This window comes from Sorex araneus, chromosome 8, assembly GCF_027595985.1.
Source record: "Sorex araneus isolate mSorAra2 chromosome 8, mSorAra2.pri, whole genome shotgun sequence".
Taxonomy (NCBI): domain Eukaryota; kingdom Metazoa; phylum Chordata; class Mammalia; order Eulipotyphla; family Soricidae; genus Sorex; species Sorex araneus.
The window spans coordinates 29680714-29695363 of record NC_073309.1 but is presented as its reverse complement, the minus strand read 5'-3'; the positions used below and the strand labels follow the sequence as shown (position 1 = coordinate 29695363).

The following is a 14650-nucleotide window of genomic DNA, read 5'->3' as shown; positions in this document are numbered from 1 at the left end:
CCCCCTGTACTATCCATCCAGACCTTTTTTTTTTTTTTTTGGCTTTTTGGATCACACCCAGCGATGCTCAGGGGTTACTCCTGGCTTTGCATTCAGGAGTTACTCCTGGCGGTGCTTGGGGGACCATATGGGATGCTGGGGATCAAACCCAGGTCGGCCGCGTGCAAGGCAAACGCCCTACCCGCTGTGCTATCGCTCCGGCCCCATCCAGACTTTTTGAAGCTAATTTTAAATCTCTTATGTACTGAGAGAAATAAGAACACTTAAAAAAAAATTCTGACTAATTTAAGTCTCCTCACTCAGGACAATGAATTCAAAGTTATTCCAACCTTCTTGTTTGGTTAAAGAGCTTGCGAGAGGTTTCTCCGGAGGCAGGTCTAATCGCACAGGGCCCTGACACTGGAGATCTTTTTCTGCCTCATTCTCCACACGGTCGCGATCTCGCCTCCTTCTGTCCTCCTAAATGAAACAAAGAGAGATCATGGAGAAATATTAGAATCAACACCTTTAAAACAATTTTAATGGGAAAGAAACAAGATACTACTGAGAACAAAGTAGTTCGATAATGAAAGCCTAATGTATTTTATTGCCATCTACTGGAAAAAGTGGGAATAACACATTCATAGAAGATGAAAATGTCAGAAATTACCAGTTAGAACATAAAAATACTCACAAAGTAAGCTAACATACCTATGAACAGTCAAGTTTAAAAAGCCCACTACTGGGCCGGAGTGATAGCACAGCGGGTAGGGCGTTTGCCTTGCACGCGGCCGACCCAGGTTCGATCCCCGGCATCCCATATGGTCCCCCAAGCACCGCCAGGAGTAATTCCTGAGTGCAGAGCCAGGAGTAACCCCTGAGCATTGCTGGGTGTGAACCAAAAAGCAAAAAAAAAAAAAAAAAAGCCCACTACTTTTGGAAAAATTTATGAAACAATGAAAGGTCACAGTGGAAGTCCTGAATAAGGAGATATACCATGTTCATGAACTGAAAGTAAAAAAGTTTTTCTCTAAAGGAAAATGTAATGACAATGAAAATTCTGAGAGTTTTCAATGGGCCTTGAGAACTCTATCTTATTTAACTTGAAAAGTGAATGGTGAAGCACAGGAGAGCTTTGAAAGAGGTCAAAATAAGTTAATCAGTTATTTTAGTTTTCGGGCCACATCTGGCAGTTCTCAGGGCTTACGTCTGGCGCTTTGCTCAGGGATCACTCTTTTTTTTTTTTTTTTTGCTTTTTGGGTCACACCCGGCGATGCACAGGGGTTACCCACTGGCTTTGCACTCAGGAGTTACTCCTGGTGGTGCTCAGGAGACCATATGGGATGCTGGGAATCGAACCCAGGTCGGCCGCGTGCAAGGCAAACGCCCTACCTGCTGTGCTATCGCTCCAGCCCCGATCAGGGATCACTCTTGGCAAGGCTTGGGGACCACACAGGATACCGGAGATTTAACCCAGGTTGACCATGTGCAAAGCAAATGCTCTACTTGCTGTACTCATTCTCTACAGCTCCACGAACAATTAAATATTCTTAGTCTTGTTGGTACTTGTACAAATGATAAAAATTAAAGAAAATGTGAGTGCAACATGAGATTAAGCAAACAGAACAGACTATAGAGCCCAGAAACACAGTCATGCACTTAAAAAAGTCTTGGTGATATGTCACAGAGGGATATCCTAAATCAATGACAAAATGGTACTGGGACAACTGGGTATTTCATAGAAAAGAAAATTAGATTTATACTTTGTATCATACACAAGTAAATCCCAGGTGGTCTTCTATGTCCAAAGTTTTAAGACTTCAGATACATGTAATTTGTCTTTGAGCCATATCCAGCTGTGATCAGGGCTTACTCTGGCTCTGTGCTCAGGGATCATTCCTGGCAGGGATCTGGGACCACACAGTGTCAGGGATACAGGGGACCTGAGTCGGGTGAGCGCGAGGTGTCTTACCTGTTGCACTATCTCTCTGGCCCCCAAAGCAAAGAACGTTTATGATTCAAGAGTAGGTGGAAGGACAGGGAGATGGCAAAGCGGGCTGGAGCTTTGCATGCAGGAGCCCTGATTTCTGTCAATCCCTGGTACTGCATGGTCCCTGAGAGCACTGCCAGGAGTAGTTCCTGAGCAATGCCAGATGTGCCACCCTCACCCACAAGAGTATGGTTAAGATTTCCTTACCATCAATAAAATTAAAAGACTATGAGCGATAGCACAATGGTGGGGCATTTGTCTTTCACGCAGCCGACCTGTGTTCGATTCCTTCGCCCCTCTCGGAGAGCCTGGCAAGCTACTCAGAGTATCGAGCCCGCATGGCAGGGCCTGGCAAGCTACCCGTGGCGTATTGGATATGCCAAAAACAGTAACAATAAGTCTCACATTGAGAGACGTTACTATGCCCGCTCAAACAAATCGATGAACAACGGGATGACAGTGATTATTACTGATGTATGTACTTGGCTAAGAAGTCAATTGGGGAGTGGGGCGGGAGTGATAGCACAGCGGGTAGGGCATTTGCCTTGCACGAGGCCAACCCGGGTTCGATTCCCAGCATCCCATATGGTCCCCTGAGCACCGCCAGTGGTAATTCCTGAGTGCAGAGCCAGGAGTGACCCCTGTGCATCACCGGGTGTGACCCCCCCCAAAAAAAAAGAAGTCAATGGGGTGAAGCTACCATCTGTGGGACTATGACTGAATACCTGCCAATTAGATTTCTGGCACAGCTAGGCTATTGGAGTCTTGGGGGGGGTCTCACAGAACCAGTTCCTGGCCATGCCTGGTCCAACCCACTCATGCCAGGGAACAGGACACAGCCAGAAAGGCAGCTGCCTCTCATCTGTCAAGCTCCAAGAACCTAGTGATAAACCACCTATTCATACCACCTGTTCCTGCAGTCTACTGAAGGTAGTCTTCCATATAGACTGTAAAAAGCAGAAAAAAAGGCTAGCTCACATTCAAGATGAAATATCTGAAACACAAATCTCAGGTGGTGCGTGAATATACAAACAGAAGAAAAGCAATCAGCAGTATCATGTAGAACCAAAGATGCCTTTTCTGCTCTCTAGTCACGGACATACACCCTAGGGTATTTTCTTTAACAAAGGATGGATGGAGATTTATCTATGAATATTATTACAGTGCTGTTCAAAATAGTAAAAAAGTAGGTAACAGTAACAAAAAAATATACAGTCCCTACTTTAAATAATGAAAATTGATTAACAAATGACATTATTTGAGGAGCATGTAAAACAAAGGCTCATTATATTTTATCAACATGACCATATTCAAAACATTCACGAATATCACTTATCACTGACATCCCGTTATCAATTTGCTCGAGCTGGCACCAGTAACGTCTCCATTGTGAGACTTGTTGTTACTGTTTTTGGCATATCGAATATGCCTTGGGTAGCTTGTCAGGCTCGGCCGTGAGGGTGGGATACTCTCGGTAGCTTGCCGGGCTCTCCAAGAGGGGCAGAGGAATCAAAGCCAGGTCGGCTGTGTGCAAGGCAAACGCCCTACCCACTGTGCTATCACTCCAGTCCATTCATGAATATACCAAAAACATAATTTATAGAAGCTCAGAAAGATTCTGTTGAGATACCAGTTTTGTAAATCTTGAAAACACGTAAGTTTATACTATTTTCAGATAGTGGAAAAGTAATAAAACTATAAAAACTAGCATGTGTGCAAGACATACCAAACTCAGGACAACTGTTCTAGTTAGGAAACAAGGGAGAGGAACGCTGTGTATAGACTGTCACTACTATTTTGAAAAACAAAACAAAAACCTACACACAAGCAAAATGTGGGTATAATGAAGCTGTATTGTTGGTACCAGGTGGTATGTATTTTGCATTTGCAAAAAGTAAATTTTGAAATAGCGTTATACTAAAATGCCTAGGCTTTTGCAAATCAAGAATTCCTATTCAAGACAATCATTTTCTTGGTCTATGTCCTAATTTCTTGTTTGGGTATCTAGAGCAGTGGTTTTCAAAGGTTAGCAGCATCAGCACTATATGGGAATTGCTAGAAATGGAAATTCCAAGGCCCCATTATGAGGTTCTCAAGCATAAAAGACATGCACCAGATTCACCTGATGCAAGTGTTAAAATACTAATGCCCTGGCCCTATGCCTAGAATTACTGACCCAGCAGGCCAGAGTAGTCTAAGAATCCACATTTCTAACAAGTTTCTAGGTCACGTGGGTGTTGTTGGCACAAAGAGCACACTCACTCGAATGACTCTCCAGAGTCCAGCGCGTCTCACACAGAACCTAGGATAGTCTAGAGCCCCAAAGAACAATGCACTCATTATGCACTCGATCTGGTGTTTTTTTTTGTTTGTTTGTTTGCTTTTTGGGTCACACCCGGTGATGCACAGGGGTTACTCCTGGCTTTGCACTCAGGAATTACTCCTGGAGGTGCTCAGGGGACCATATGGGATGCTGGGATTCGAACCCAGGTTGGCCGCATGCAAGGCAAACGCCCTACCCGCTGTGCTATCGCTCCAGCCCCTCGATCTGGTGTTTTCTTTTCAGTTTTCATAACATATTCTGGAAGTTACTCAGCCCTCTCCCTCCACCAAGGACTCCAGACAACAAGGTGGTAAGGAAGACCTGGGCACATATGTGGCAGTAACTAGTCTCACTGCCTTCTATTCCCCTCTGCACTTCCTAGTCACAGTGCCTTCTTCCAAGCCCTTCTTGCCAGGGCTCACCCACAGGGGGACTATCCTGGTCATCTCAGGTGACAGCACCAGGGTGTGAGCACAAGGCTCTGCACTTGCTTGGAAAATGTTGTGAGCCATCTTCTGGGTCCCTGAAAAAGTTTTTTTGTTCATTTGTTTGGATTTTTTTGGGGGGTGGGGCGGGTGCTGGTGGTGCGCCTGGGCCCACTGGATGCCAGAGATCAAACACAGGTCTTCTGCATGCAGAGCATGCGGTCCAGCTGTGAGCTAGCTCCTTGGCTTGTAAGAGTAATTTTCTGACTTTCAGAAAGTCCTGTATTTTTTGCCCAGAAAAAGTGACACTAATCTTTGGTAGTTTGATAGATCTTAGAACATCAGTTCAGAGGAAACAGATTTCAGAGAGATAGACTCCTATCTACTAAGTGTAAATGAGGAGAAGACTGGACAGCAACAAGCACTCCCCAAGGTAGAAAGAACCAAGGCCACAGTGCTAGCAGCCTAGAGTAAGGGTGTGCAAACTTTTTGGTAAATGGTCAGGTGGTATATATTTAGGCTTTACATAAAGTCCATGAGATCTGTCACAATTACTAAATAGTCCCCCAAGCCTGTCAAGAGTCATCATTGAGTGCAGAGCCAGGAGTCAGCCCTGTGCAGAGCTGGGTATCACTGCATCACTGTCATCCCGTTGTTCTCGATTTACTCGAGTGGGCACCATTAACGTCTCTATTCCTCTCAGCCCTAAGATTTTAGCAGCCTTTCCTTACTCATCTTTCCCAATGATTGGAGGCTCTCTCAGGGTCAGGGGAATGAGACTTATTGTTATTGTTTTTGGCATACTGAATACGCCACGGGTAGCTTGCCAGGCTCTGCCCATGCAGGTGGGATACTCTCGGTAGCTTGCCAGCTCTCTGAGAGGTATGTATATATCAGTTACTGTATTTGGGATATGAATACGCCATGGGGAGCTTGCCAGGCTCTCCTGTTCGGGCAATAAACTCTCAGTAGCTTGCCAGGTTCTCCAAGAGGGAGAACTAAGCTATCAGATGCGGCCACGTGCTTGTCCAGAAGTTTGGTTTTATAGTCTCTGATGTTGGCTGTTGATGGGATCAATGGGATTGGGGTGTGTGTGTGTGTGTGTGTGTGTGTGTGTGTGTGTGTGTGTGTGTGTGTGTGTGTGTGTGTGTGTGTGTGTGTGTGTGTGTGTGTGTGTGTGACTGCCTAGCTACTAGAAAATGGGGAATCTGGGTGGGAGAAACCCAGTCCCGATCTGAGCAGCCTTGGAGATCTTGGCCCCGGGTCATGCACACCTGGGTTCCTCTGCTGGTTCCTTTATGCATGAGGCTCGTCTGAAAGTGTGGAGAGTGGCCTTGAGCATGCTGTGGCTGGGTTCCAGAGGTCTTCAACTGCTGAGGCTTTGCTGGGGGTTGAGCTTCCCTTCCCACCCCGAGCATATCCTCGGCAGTTGAAGACCTCTGGGTATGGTCCCAAAATAAAAAAAATAAATAAATAAAAATCAGTGCTGGTCAGGATTTGCCTACCTACCTTTCATCCTTAACACCTAAAAAAAATATATTTGGGACCAGAGAGACAGTACAGTGGGTAAGGTGCTTGCCTTCCATGTGGCTGACCTGGGTTTGATCCCTGTACCCCATATGATCCCCCATGACCACCACCATGAGTAATCCCAGAGTGCAGAGCCAGGAGTAAACCACAGCTGGGTGTAAGCCCAAAACAACACAGTTGGGGGCGGGGGGTGGGGTTGTAGCTCTTGGTTCGGGGGCCGAGCCTGGCAGTTCTTGGCTTACCAGACTGCTGGTCAATTAGAAGGCCTGAGAATGAGCTGCTACTGGGGTCCTGAAGTGCTAGAAGCTACCTGAGCCATCCTTGTTGGTGTGTGAGAGCTTCCAAAGCCATACGATGATTCTGGGGGACCATGTGGTGCTGGGGATCTTACTGGGGTCGGCCACGGGCATGGCCTTCACTCCTGTATTAACTCTCCCACCCTTCATCCTTAACATTATCCTAGGCAACTCATTTACTTTCACCAGGCCTCTTCATCAAGACAGAGATTTAATTGCTGATTTCATTTAAGAGTCCATGAGGGGAGTCAAAAGAGAAAAGTTGAGAAAGTACCAAAAGAAACATGATGTCTCGAAACCACCTCTATTCAGTAACTTGACTGAGTTAAGCTGGTCTACAGTAACTACTTTGTTTAGTATGGTGAAGGAATAAGTGGGCAAACAGTTTAAAAGAGCTAGAGAAAGAAACAAAGCCAAAACAGAAAAACTTTTGGCAACTACTGTAACCTAAATGGAGACATTGTAACATGTTATTGTCAGATTAGGAGACAGAGTTTCCATTTAATTGGAAAATGACCTGAAACAAGTTACAGCACTTTTATCTATTGCTTCTACAGATCAACAGACTTTGTTCTCTTCAGTTCTCTCTGAGCCTAAAATTCTGGTGATAATTTTCTTTGTCAAAATTATTTAGCACGAGGTTTGGAGGGATAGTATAGGGTTAGAGGCACTTGCTTTGCATAAGGCTGATCTCGGTTCCATCCCTGGCACTGCATGCAGCCGGTCCCCCAAGCACAGTCAACAGTGATCCCTGAGCACTGAGTATGTCCTAAGCACCGAAACAAAAACAAACTCCTCCAAAGAAAGGCCAGAGAGACAGAATCTAGGTTAGGCCCTGGAGGGGGCTGACCCGGGTTTGATCCCCAGCACCATGGATAGTCTCCCGAGCAGTGCCAGCAGTTGCTCCTGAGGCAGCTGGAAGAGCCCCTGAGCCCTAGGAGGTGTGGCCCCCAAACAGAACACCTGCATACATCCCTCAGAGGCTTGTTTTCAGAACGGAACAGAACAGTGTGTGTGAAATTCTAGCGCTGTGCCCATCACCTCATTCACTCGGGTATTTGGTAAATCTACCGAGAAGCCACTGCAGGGCATTCCACTGAGGGGTGCGACACACTACTCTGTCCTGAGAAGCTGGCACATTCAGCAACACAGTCTAATATTAAACAGCTTACTGAAGTTATTGAACCGATCTCAAAGGGAAAATAACAGTTGGAGGAATCTACTTTAGACTGGAGAAGGGTGGGAATATGTCTATGAAGTAAGATCTGAGGGAGAAGGAGGGAGACTTCAGCCAGGTTGGCGGCAGAGGTGGGCAGGTGGGAACAGCATGTACAAGTGCGGGAAGCTATTTCCATACTGTACTTACTGTACTTTTTAGGGTTACACTCTAACCCATCACTGAACGACAAGTTAATTTATGATTAATCTGAAGCAAATCTTCATTCCCATAATAGACACACTTGCTGATGTCAATCCCTGAGTTTGACAATAACTTATACATGTATTTGCAGAATTCATAGGAGACAGCAAAAGACAGTAATACAAAAGCATGTCAATAGCACAAGTTTAACAATTACTCTCCTTCATAATAGTTACATTTGGAATTTACATGCAATTCTCAAAAGCTTCCAATGTGCAAGACAATGTCTAAACCTAACAGCTGTACCGAAAAATTCAAAATGAAAAATCAGTTTTATTACCTTGAAGGTACACCTCGTTTTTGCCCTCAGTCCCACACAACCGAAGTATTACCTCTATAATGCCTCCTCTGGCACCCAGAGCAGAAGGAGAATTGTTCCCTTTGAACTCCCAGACACTTTAGTCATTACAATTTACCAGTCTATGGAATATATTTATTCTTTTGTGTCTAATTCTTTAGTCCAGCTCGGCTCCTGTAGGGCCAGGATGGTATCTTAGCTTCATTCTTTGAGCCTACTTCTGAGTCAGGTACAGAGTCAGCATCTGGTAAGCGCTGAGTGAAAAGAGCCAACACACAGCTCTTCTATCAGTCCTCCCCTTCCCGGAAGAAGCATCTGCTGAGATTTAAAGGACAGTGTCGGGAGGCAGCCACACGGAACAGGAGAACTAGAAAGATAGCGAATTCTGCAAACCAGATCAATGATAGCAGCTTTGAGGTCCTGGATGTGGCAAATGTCAACTAAAAGTCAATATATTGTGTTTGAATAGGATTTTGCCAAAGGTTATCACTCATTTGTACTCTCTAATTATAAGCTAACTCTTGCCTCAATTTACTAGGCAACTAATAAAGCAGTAGCTAACTACCTGCAACTTGTAAAGATTAAAATAGGAACATAAAGTACTCAGAACAGTGTCTCTCACTGCTGGAATGTGTCCCCAAAGGGGCAGTGCTTTCATAAACATCTGCTGGCTGAAATTTATCTAATACCAATAGTTTTACATTTTTCATTAGGACATTTACTTTACCCTAATGTATTTATCTGCATATAATACTACCCAAACTGTTACAGCTTTTAATTTAAAACATTCTTAAAATGGCTTTTTAGTCTCAAACATTGCTAAGCAATAGAACTAGTCTAATTTCTAAACCTCAAGCTGTCTCGCAAAGTTGTCAAGAGATTTTTGGGTTTTGATTATGCGTCTCAGAAAAACAAATCTGAGTTTTCATAAAGGAATTCAGTTCTGTTTTAGCCAAAAGTCAAGGAGGGGGAGGGCTCATACCAGCCTCCATGGTCTTTAGCTTGTCAGATACTATTAAAAGATTAAAACTACTAAAGCTCTACTTTCATTACTCTTCAACTCAGAAAGTTGCTCATTCCTTCCACCTACATATTCAAATCTGAACTCCATGTTCTGACAGTTCATCTTCCTTTCAGATCTATATTCCCTTTGCATTTTGTGCTTTATAGGAAAATTTGTGTTGGGGCTAGAGTTAAAGGGGTTAAGTATAGGGGCTAAGGTATTTTGACCCTCTGATCCCCAGTACTAACTCCTGGAATAATCCAGGGAGCTGTAATGACTGTGGGCAAAATTATGGGGCATTTCCTGCTTATTTGTAAAGAAGCAGACTTCTTGGGGGTGCCAAGAAAACTTTCTCTGAAAAGGGTGGCAGTAGGCTAATAAAAAGTTTAGAAACTGGGGCTGGAGTGGTAGTACAGCAGGTAGGGTGCCTGCCTTGCAGCAGCTGACCTGGGTTTGATCCCTGGCACCCCATACGGACCCCAAGCACCGGCTGAAGTAATTGAGTACAGAACCAGGAGTAACTCTTGAGTATCACCAGGTGTGTGGCCCCCAAACAAAGACCCCCGACACCCCCCCCCAAAAAAGGGGAAAAGTTGGGGATGTCTGCACTGGGCCTTCTCTCCCGTAAAGAGAGCTGGCAGCTGCTGTTTCTGGAGACCCTGAGACAGGTGCTCTGAAGGCTCCTTCCCTAGACATCACCATTTTCCCCATCTCTGGTCTGGCTCAGAAAAAGATGGGCCCAAACAGCCTTACAGACCCAAGGATGGAGAATCTGAAACTGTGCCAGGTCTCTGATCCTAAGCCCCAGGGAAGCGGGACCTTGAGCAAGCTCTGTTCACCTCCGTTGAGTTTCCACTTGACCCTTTGTGAAATAGAAACCACTCATCTACCTGTCTTATTTAGAAGTGTTATACAGATGCAAAAGTATCTATAGTAACTTTTGATATATAGAACTAAAATTCAGAAAGGACAGAGTGGCTGCAGCGGCGGGGGAGACTTCCAGGATGCTCCCCGGGAGCCCTGTTACTAAAGGCATAGGAAGATGTATGTCCAGTGAGGTTCACTGTACGTTTCCTGTAACACTTAAAAGTACAGTACCTCAATATAACCAACTACAGTGCAGTCAAAAAAGAAAACATGACAAAGAATGTTATTTTACTTTAATTTTATAAACACCCCAATCATTACTTAATGGCCTACACTTAATTCACTTAGGTTGGCCTCAGACTGACTCTTGTGCCCGCATCACTAATCAAATGGAATTATTGAAAAAGCTATTATTTTACTCATTATTATTAAAGTTTTTGGGCCACAACTGACAATCCTTAAGGGTCACTCCCGGTTCTGCACTCAGGCATCACTCTTGAAACCATGTGTTATGGTGGTAACTCCCAGGACTAATCCTAGAAATGAGTCAAACAGGTTTTTACCTTAACTTTCAATGAAACAAGATGATGACAGGAACAAAGACACCAAGGTGAACTATAGCATCAACATATTAAGATGGAAGGCGGGAAAAAAAAAAAGAGCCTGCAGATCAGAGAACGCAGGATACTTTCTGTAAAGAGAGATAGGTTTCTATGAGAAAAGGGAGAGTCCCAACCACAAAAAAACTCAAGACCTTTGAGATGGAAGAAATCAGAGAGTCTCCAGCCCTGGAAATCAGTCAGAAGGAAAGATGCTAGAATGAAAGCAGAGCCAATGGGAGGTAGATCCCTCTACCTACTCCCCTCCCCCTGGCTGGATCCTAAAATACAGACAGCCCAGTAAAATCCTTCCCCCAGGAGAGGAGGAATTTTCTCTAGGGAAATTAAAGAATCCAGAGAAAAGAGACACATGGTATTCAAAATCATCAAGTCTCTTGTTTAGTGATTCTAAATTCCATCAGCTGGTAAACACTGTCTAGGTACAAATCCATCTCACCCACTGCTGACCGTTGTCCAAATCATAGAGCCGCTCCCCGCTCCATGTTTAAACTCACACTTACAAAAGCTACACAGGTAACTCGAAGATGCTTTCAGCACTGGGGTGAACAGCTCAACAGTTAGAGAGCATGACCTGAACGAATGTGAGGCCCTGGGTTTAATTCCTAACATAGCAAAAATGATGCTTTTAATTTAAATGGAGGAAAACAAATTAAGAACTTGAGAGCAATAAAATAAAACGTAAGTAGCATAAGAGATCACTATAGGGACTGGAGTGATAGTACAAAGGGTAGGGTGCCTGTCTTGCATGTAGCCAACTTGGGTTTGACCCCTGGAGAACCATATGCCCCCAAGCACTGCAAGGAGTGATCCCTGAGTCAGGAGTAACACTGAACACTGCTGGGTGTGGCCCCCCCAAGACAAACAATACATGATCGTTACAACAACAAAAACCTTTCAATTAATATTCCCAGAAAAAGAAGTTCCTAAGAATGCTTAGCAAATATGTAAGAATTGCTTGGAACTAAAAACACAACACTTGAAATAAAATTCAACAGCAGAAGTTTAAGAATGCAGGGGTTGAAGTGATAGTACAGAGGGTAGGGCATTTGCTTGCACATGGCCGACCCGGGGTTTGGAGTCCCAATTCCTAGCACCCCATATGCCGGAGGACACCAGGAGCGATTTCTGAGCACCATGGGTATGGCCCTAAACCAAAATACAGTTAAGAATGCTACTTGAGGGAAGAATACAAAAGTCAAAGAGAATAAAGAGATGAAAGAGAAGCTAAGAAATGAGAAGATTAAAAAGAGCCTGATACCTAAATGGCAGGCAGGGGTTCCAGAAAGATGTCACTGTCACTATCATCTCGTTGCTCATTGATTTGTTCGAGCACGCACCAGTAACATCTCTCATTGTGGGACTTACTGTTTTTTTGGCATATCCAATATGCCACGGGTAGCTTGCCAGGCTCTGCCGTGTGGGCTCGATACTCTCGGTAGCTTGCCGGGCTCTCCGAGAGGGGCAGAGGAATCAAACATGGGTCGGCCACGTGAAAGGTGAATGCCCTACTGCTGTGCTATCGCTCAAGCCCTCCAGAAAGATGAAAGAAAAAAATATTAAGGAGGAGCTATCACATAAATACTTCAACCCAGAGCTGAAATAAAGAATTCATAATGAAACACGGGCTGGAGTGCTAGCACAGTGGGTAGGGCGTTTGCCTTGCATGTGGCCGACCCGGGTTTGATTCCTCCGTCCCTCTTGAAGAGCCCGGCAAGCTACTGAGAGTATCCTGCCTGCACGGCAGAGCCTGGCAAGCTACCCGTGGTGTGTCCGATATGCCAAAAACAGTAACAAGTCTCACAATGGAGACGTTACTGGTGCCCGCTCGAGCAGATCAATGAACAACGGGAAAACAGTGCTACAGTGAAACACATCCCTAAAGATAAAGGTGGCTGGGGCTGGAGCGATAGGCCAGCGGTGGCACTTTACTTGCATGCAGCTGACCAAGGTTGAATCTGTGGCATCCTATATGGTCCCCCAAGCACTACCAGGAATAATTCCTGAGTGCAGAGCCAGGAATAATCCATAAGCACCTCTGGGTGTGGCCCCCAAATCAAAGGAACAACAAAAGAATGCCAATGAATTATTTCAGTAACTTTTTTTTTTTTTAAATCCTAGTGACCTCTTAGGGGTATGTATGAGGGGTTGGCATGAGGAAAACTCTCCCCACAGTTTACTCCCGTTCACTTCTCAACCAAATGAATTTCTTTACAAGATACATGGCAAGGTCTTATGCAGGAGAGAAGCAACAGTTCTCTAGGTCCTCACAGTCTAGCCAAAGGCGATTGAAAAAGAAAAAAAAAGAAGAAAGAAAGAGAGCAGGATGAAATAGACTTCAAGCCCTAAAACTCAATTTTAAGATTCCACGACTTACCCCTGCGTTTCATCCTACTACAAAACGGAACTTCCACTGTACATAGAACCTTAAGAAAGTAACAAAAACTACCCCAACTTGAAAAGCGATCTTGGAGACGCTGGAGAGATAGGAGTCAATCAAGTCACCTAGGCACCAGCTAATTGTAGAGGGGAGGGATGCACAATCATCTTTCGGGGTCGATTCCGGGGATGAAGGTGGTCCTCCCCAAAGAAGGAAAGCTGACTACCGTTAATAGTGTGGCCGGCCTGCAAACCAAAACAGTCGCTCGTTCTTGCTCCTTTTTAACTGCAAACTGTTAAGAAGATCCTTTTGTTGTTGTTTTCTAAAGTTGCTGGGGGCCGGGAGGGTCCCCGAAGGGTTATCCCTGAAAGGTCTCCGGGGAGCCCCCTCTCTGATGGATTCTGCACCTGGACGCGAGCAGTGCCAGGCCACCCTGGGGGGGGAGGGGAAGACGCGACAGACCCCCCTCCCCCCGCCCGAAACCCCCCCAACTTTTTTACCTTCACCCGCCGCCGCTTCCGCCCCTTCTCCTCGCCGGGGACCTGCTTCTCTCCTTTCTTCCTCTTTTTCCGCTTGCGGTCCTTGTGCTTGTCGTGCTCGTTCTTGTCGTCGTGGCCCGAGCTGCCCGTGGAGAGCTCGGTGACCTCGTTCCCGCCCACCTTGAGCACCAGCTTCAGGGGCTTCTCCACATACTCTGCAGGCGGGGGGCGGGCAGCGCGGGGGGCGCGGTCGGCGCTCGGCGGCGGCGACCTCCTCCCCCCCAGCACCCCCCCACCCCGGGCCCGGCCGGACCCCGCCCCCCGCCCCCCACCCGCCCCCCGCGGCCGCGCCCCCCGCCCGCGCCCCGGCGCGCCCCTCACCCTCGTAGAGGTGTTTGTCCGACTTGTGCTTCTTGTGCTTCTTGCCCATGTCCGCCCGGGCCCCGGTGCCCGCCCCCCGCGCCAGGCCCAGGCCGTGCGGCGCCGCTTCCGGTCCGGGCCAGGCGAGCGGAGGGCGGGAGCGGGGCCCGCGAGACCCCGCGCCGCGAGGCAGGGGGGCGGCGTGCGCCGGACGGCGCGAGGCCCCGCGCGAGAGAACCCTGAGCGCGACCCCCGGCCCGAGCCCCACAGCCGCGGCGGCTCGGCGAGCGGCGCTCGGCGCGAGGCGGGAAAGAGGGCCCCCGGCGCCGGAGCGGGGCTGCGGCCGCGGCGCGTGGCGGCCCCTAGCGGCCGGAGGGGGAGCCGCGGCCGGCCCGGAGGGGGCGGAGTCGGGCCGGGCGCGTGGCGGGGCTGGGGATCGCCTCCCAGAGCGCCCCTTTCTTTGCTGGCGCCCCAGTACTCTGCTCTGCTCTACTCTGCTCTGCTCTGCTCTGCTCTCGTCCGTCCGTCCTTCCTTCCTTCCCTCCTTCCTTCCTTCCCTCCTTCCTTCCTTCCTTCCTTCCTTCCTTCCTTCCTTCCTTCCTTCCTTCCTTCCTTCCTTCCTTCCTTCCTTCCTTCCTTCCTTCCTTCCTCCCCTCCTTCTTTCTTTTTTCTGTCCCTTCTTC

General features: G+C 46.9%; 1 protein-coding gene across 2 annotated transcripts in view; it reads right to left on the bottom strand.

The window, feature by feature from the left end:
• Positions 1–14260, bottom strand: part of BRD7 (bromodomain containing 7) — a 37684-nt gene extending 23424 nt beyond the window's left edge. For both annotated transcript variants that reach the window (XM_055145832.1, XM_055145833.1), the window contains exons 1-3: positions 13989–14260; positions 13629–13822; positions 330–459 (exon numbers count right to left, since the gene is read on the bottom strand). In XM_055145832.1, coding sequence (XP_055001807.1) covers positions 330–459; positions 13629–13822; positions 13989–14037 — 373 coding nt within the window. In that variant the 5' untranslated portion in view covers positions 14038–14260. The remainder of the gene's footprint in view (positions 1–329; positions 460–13628; positions 13823–13988) is intronic.
• Positions 14261–14650: the final 390 nt, after the last annotated feature.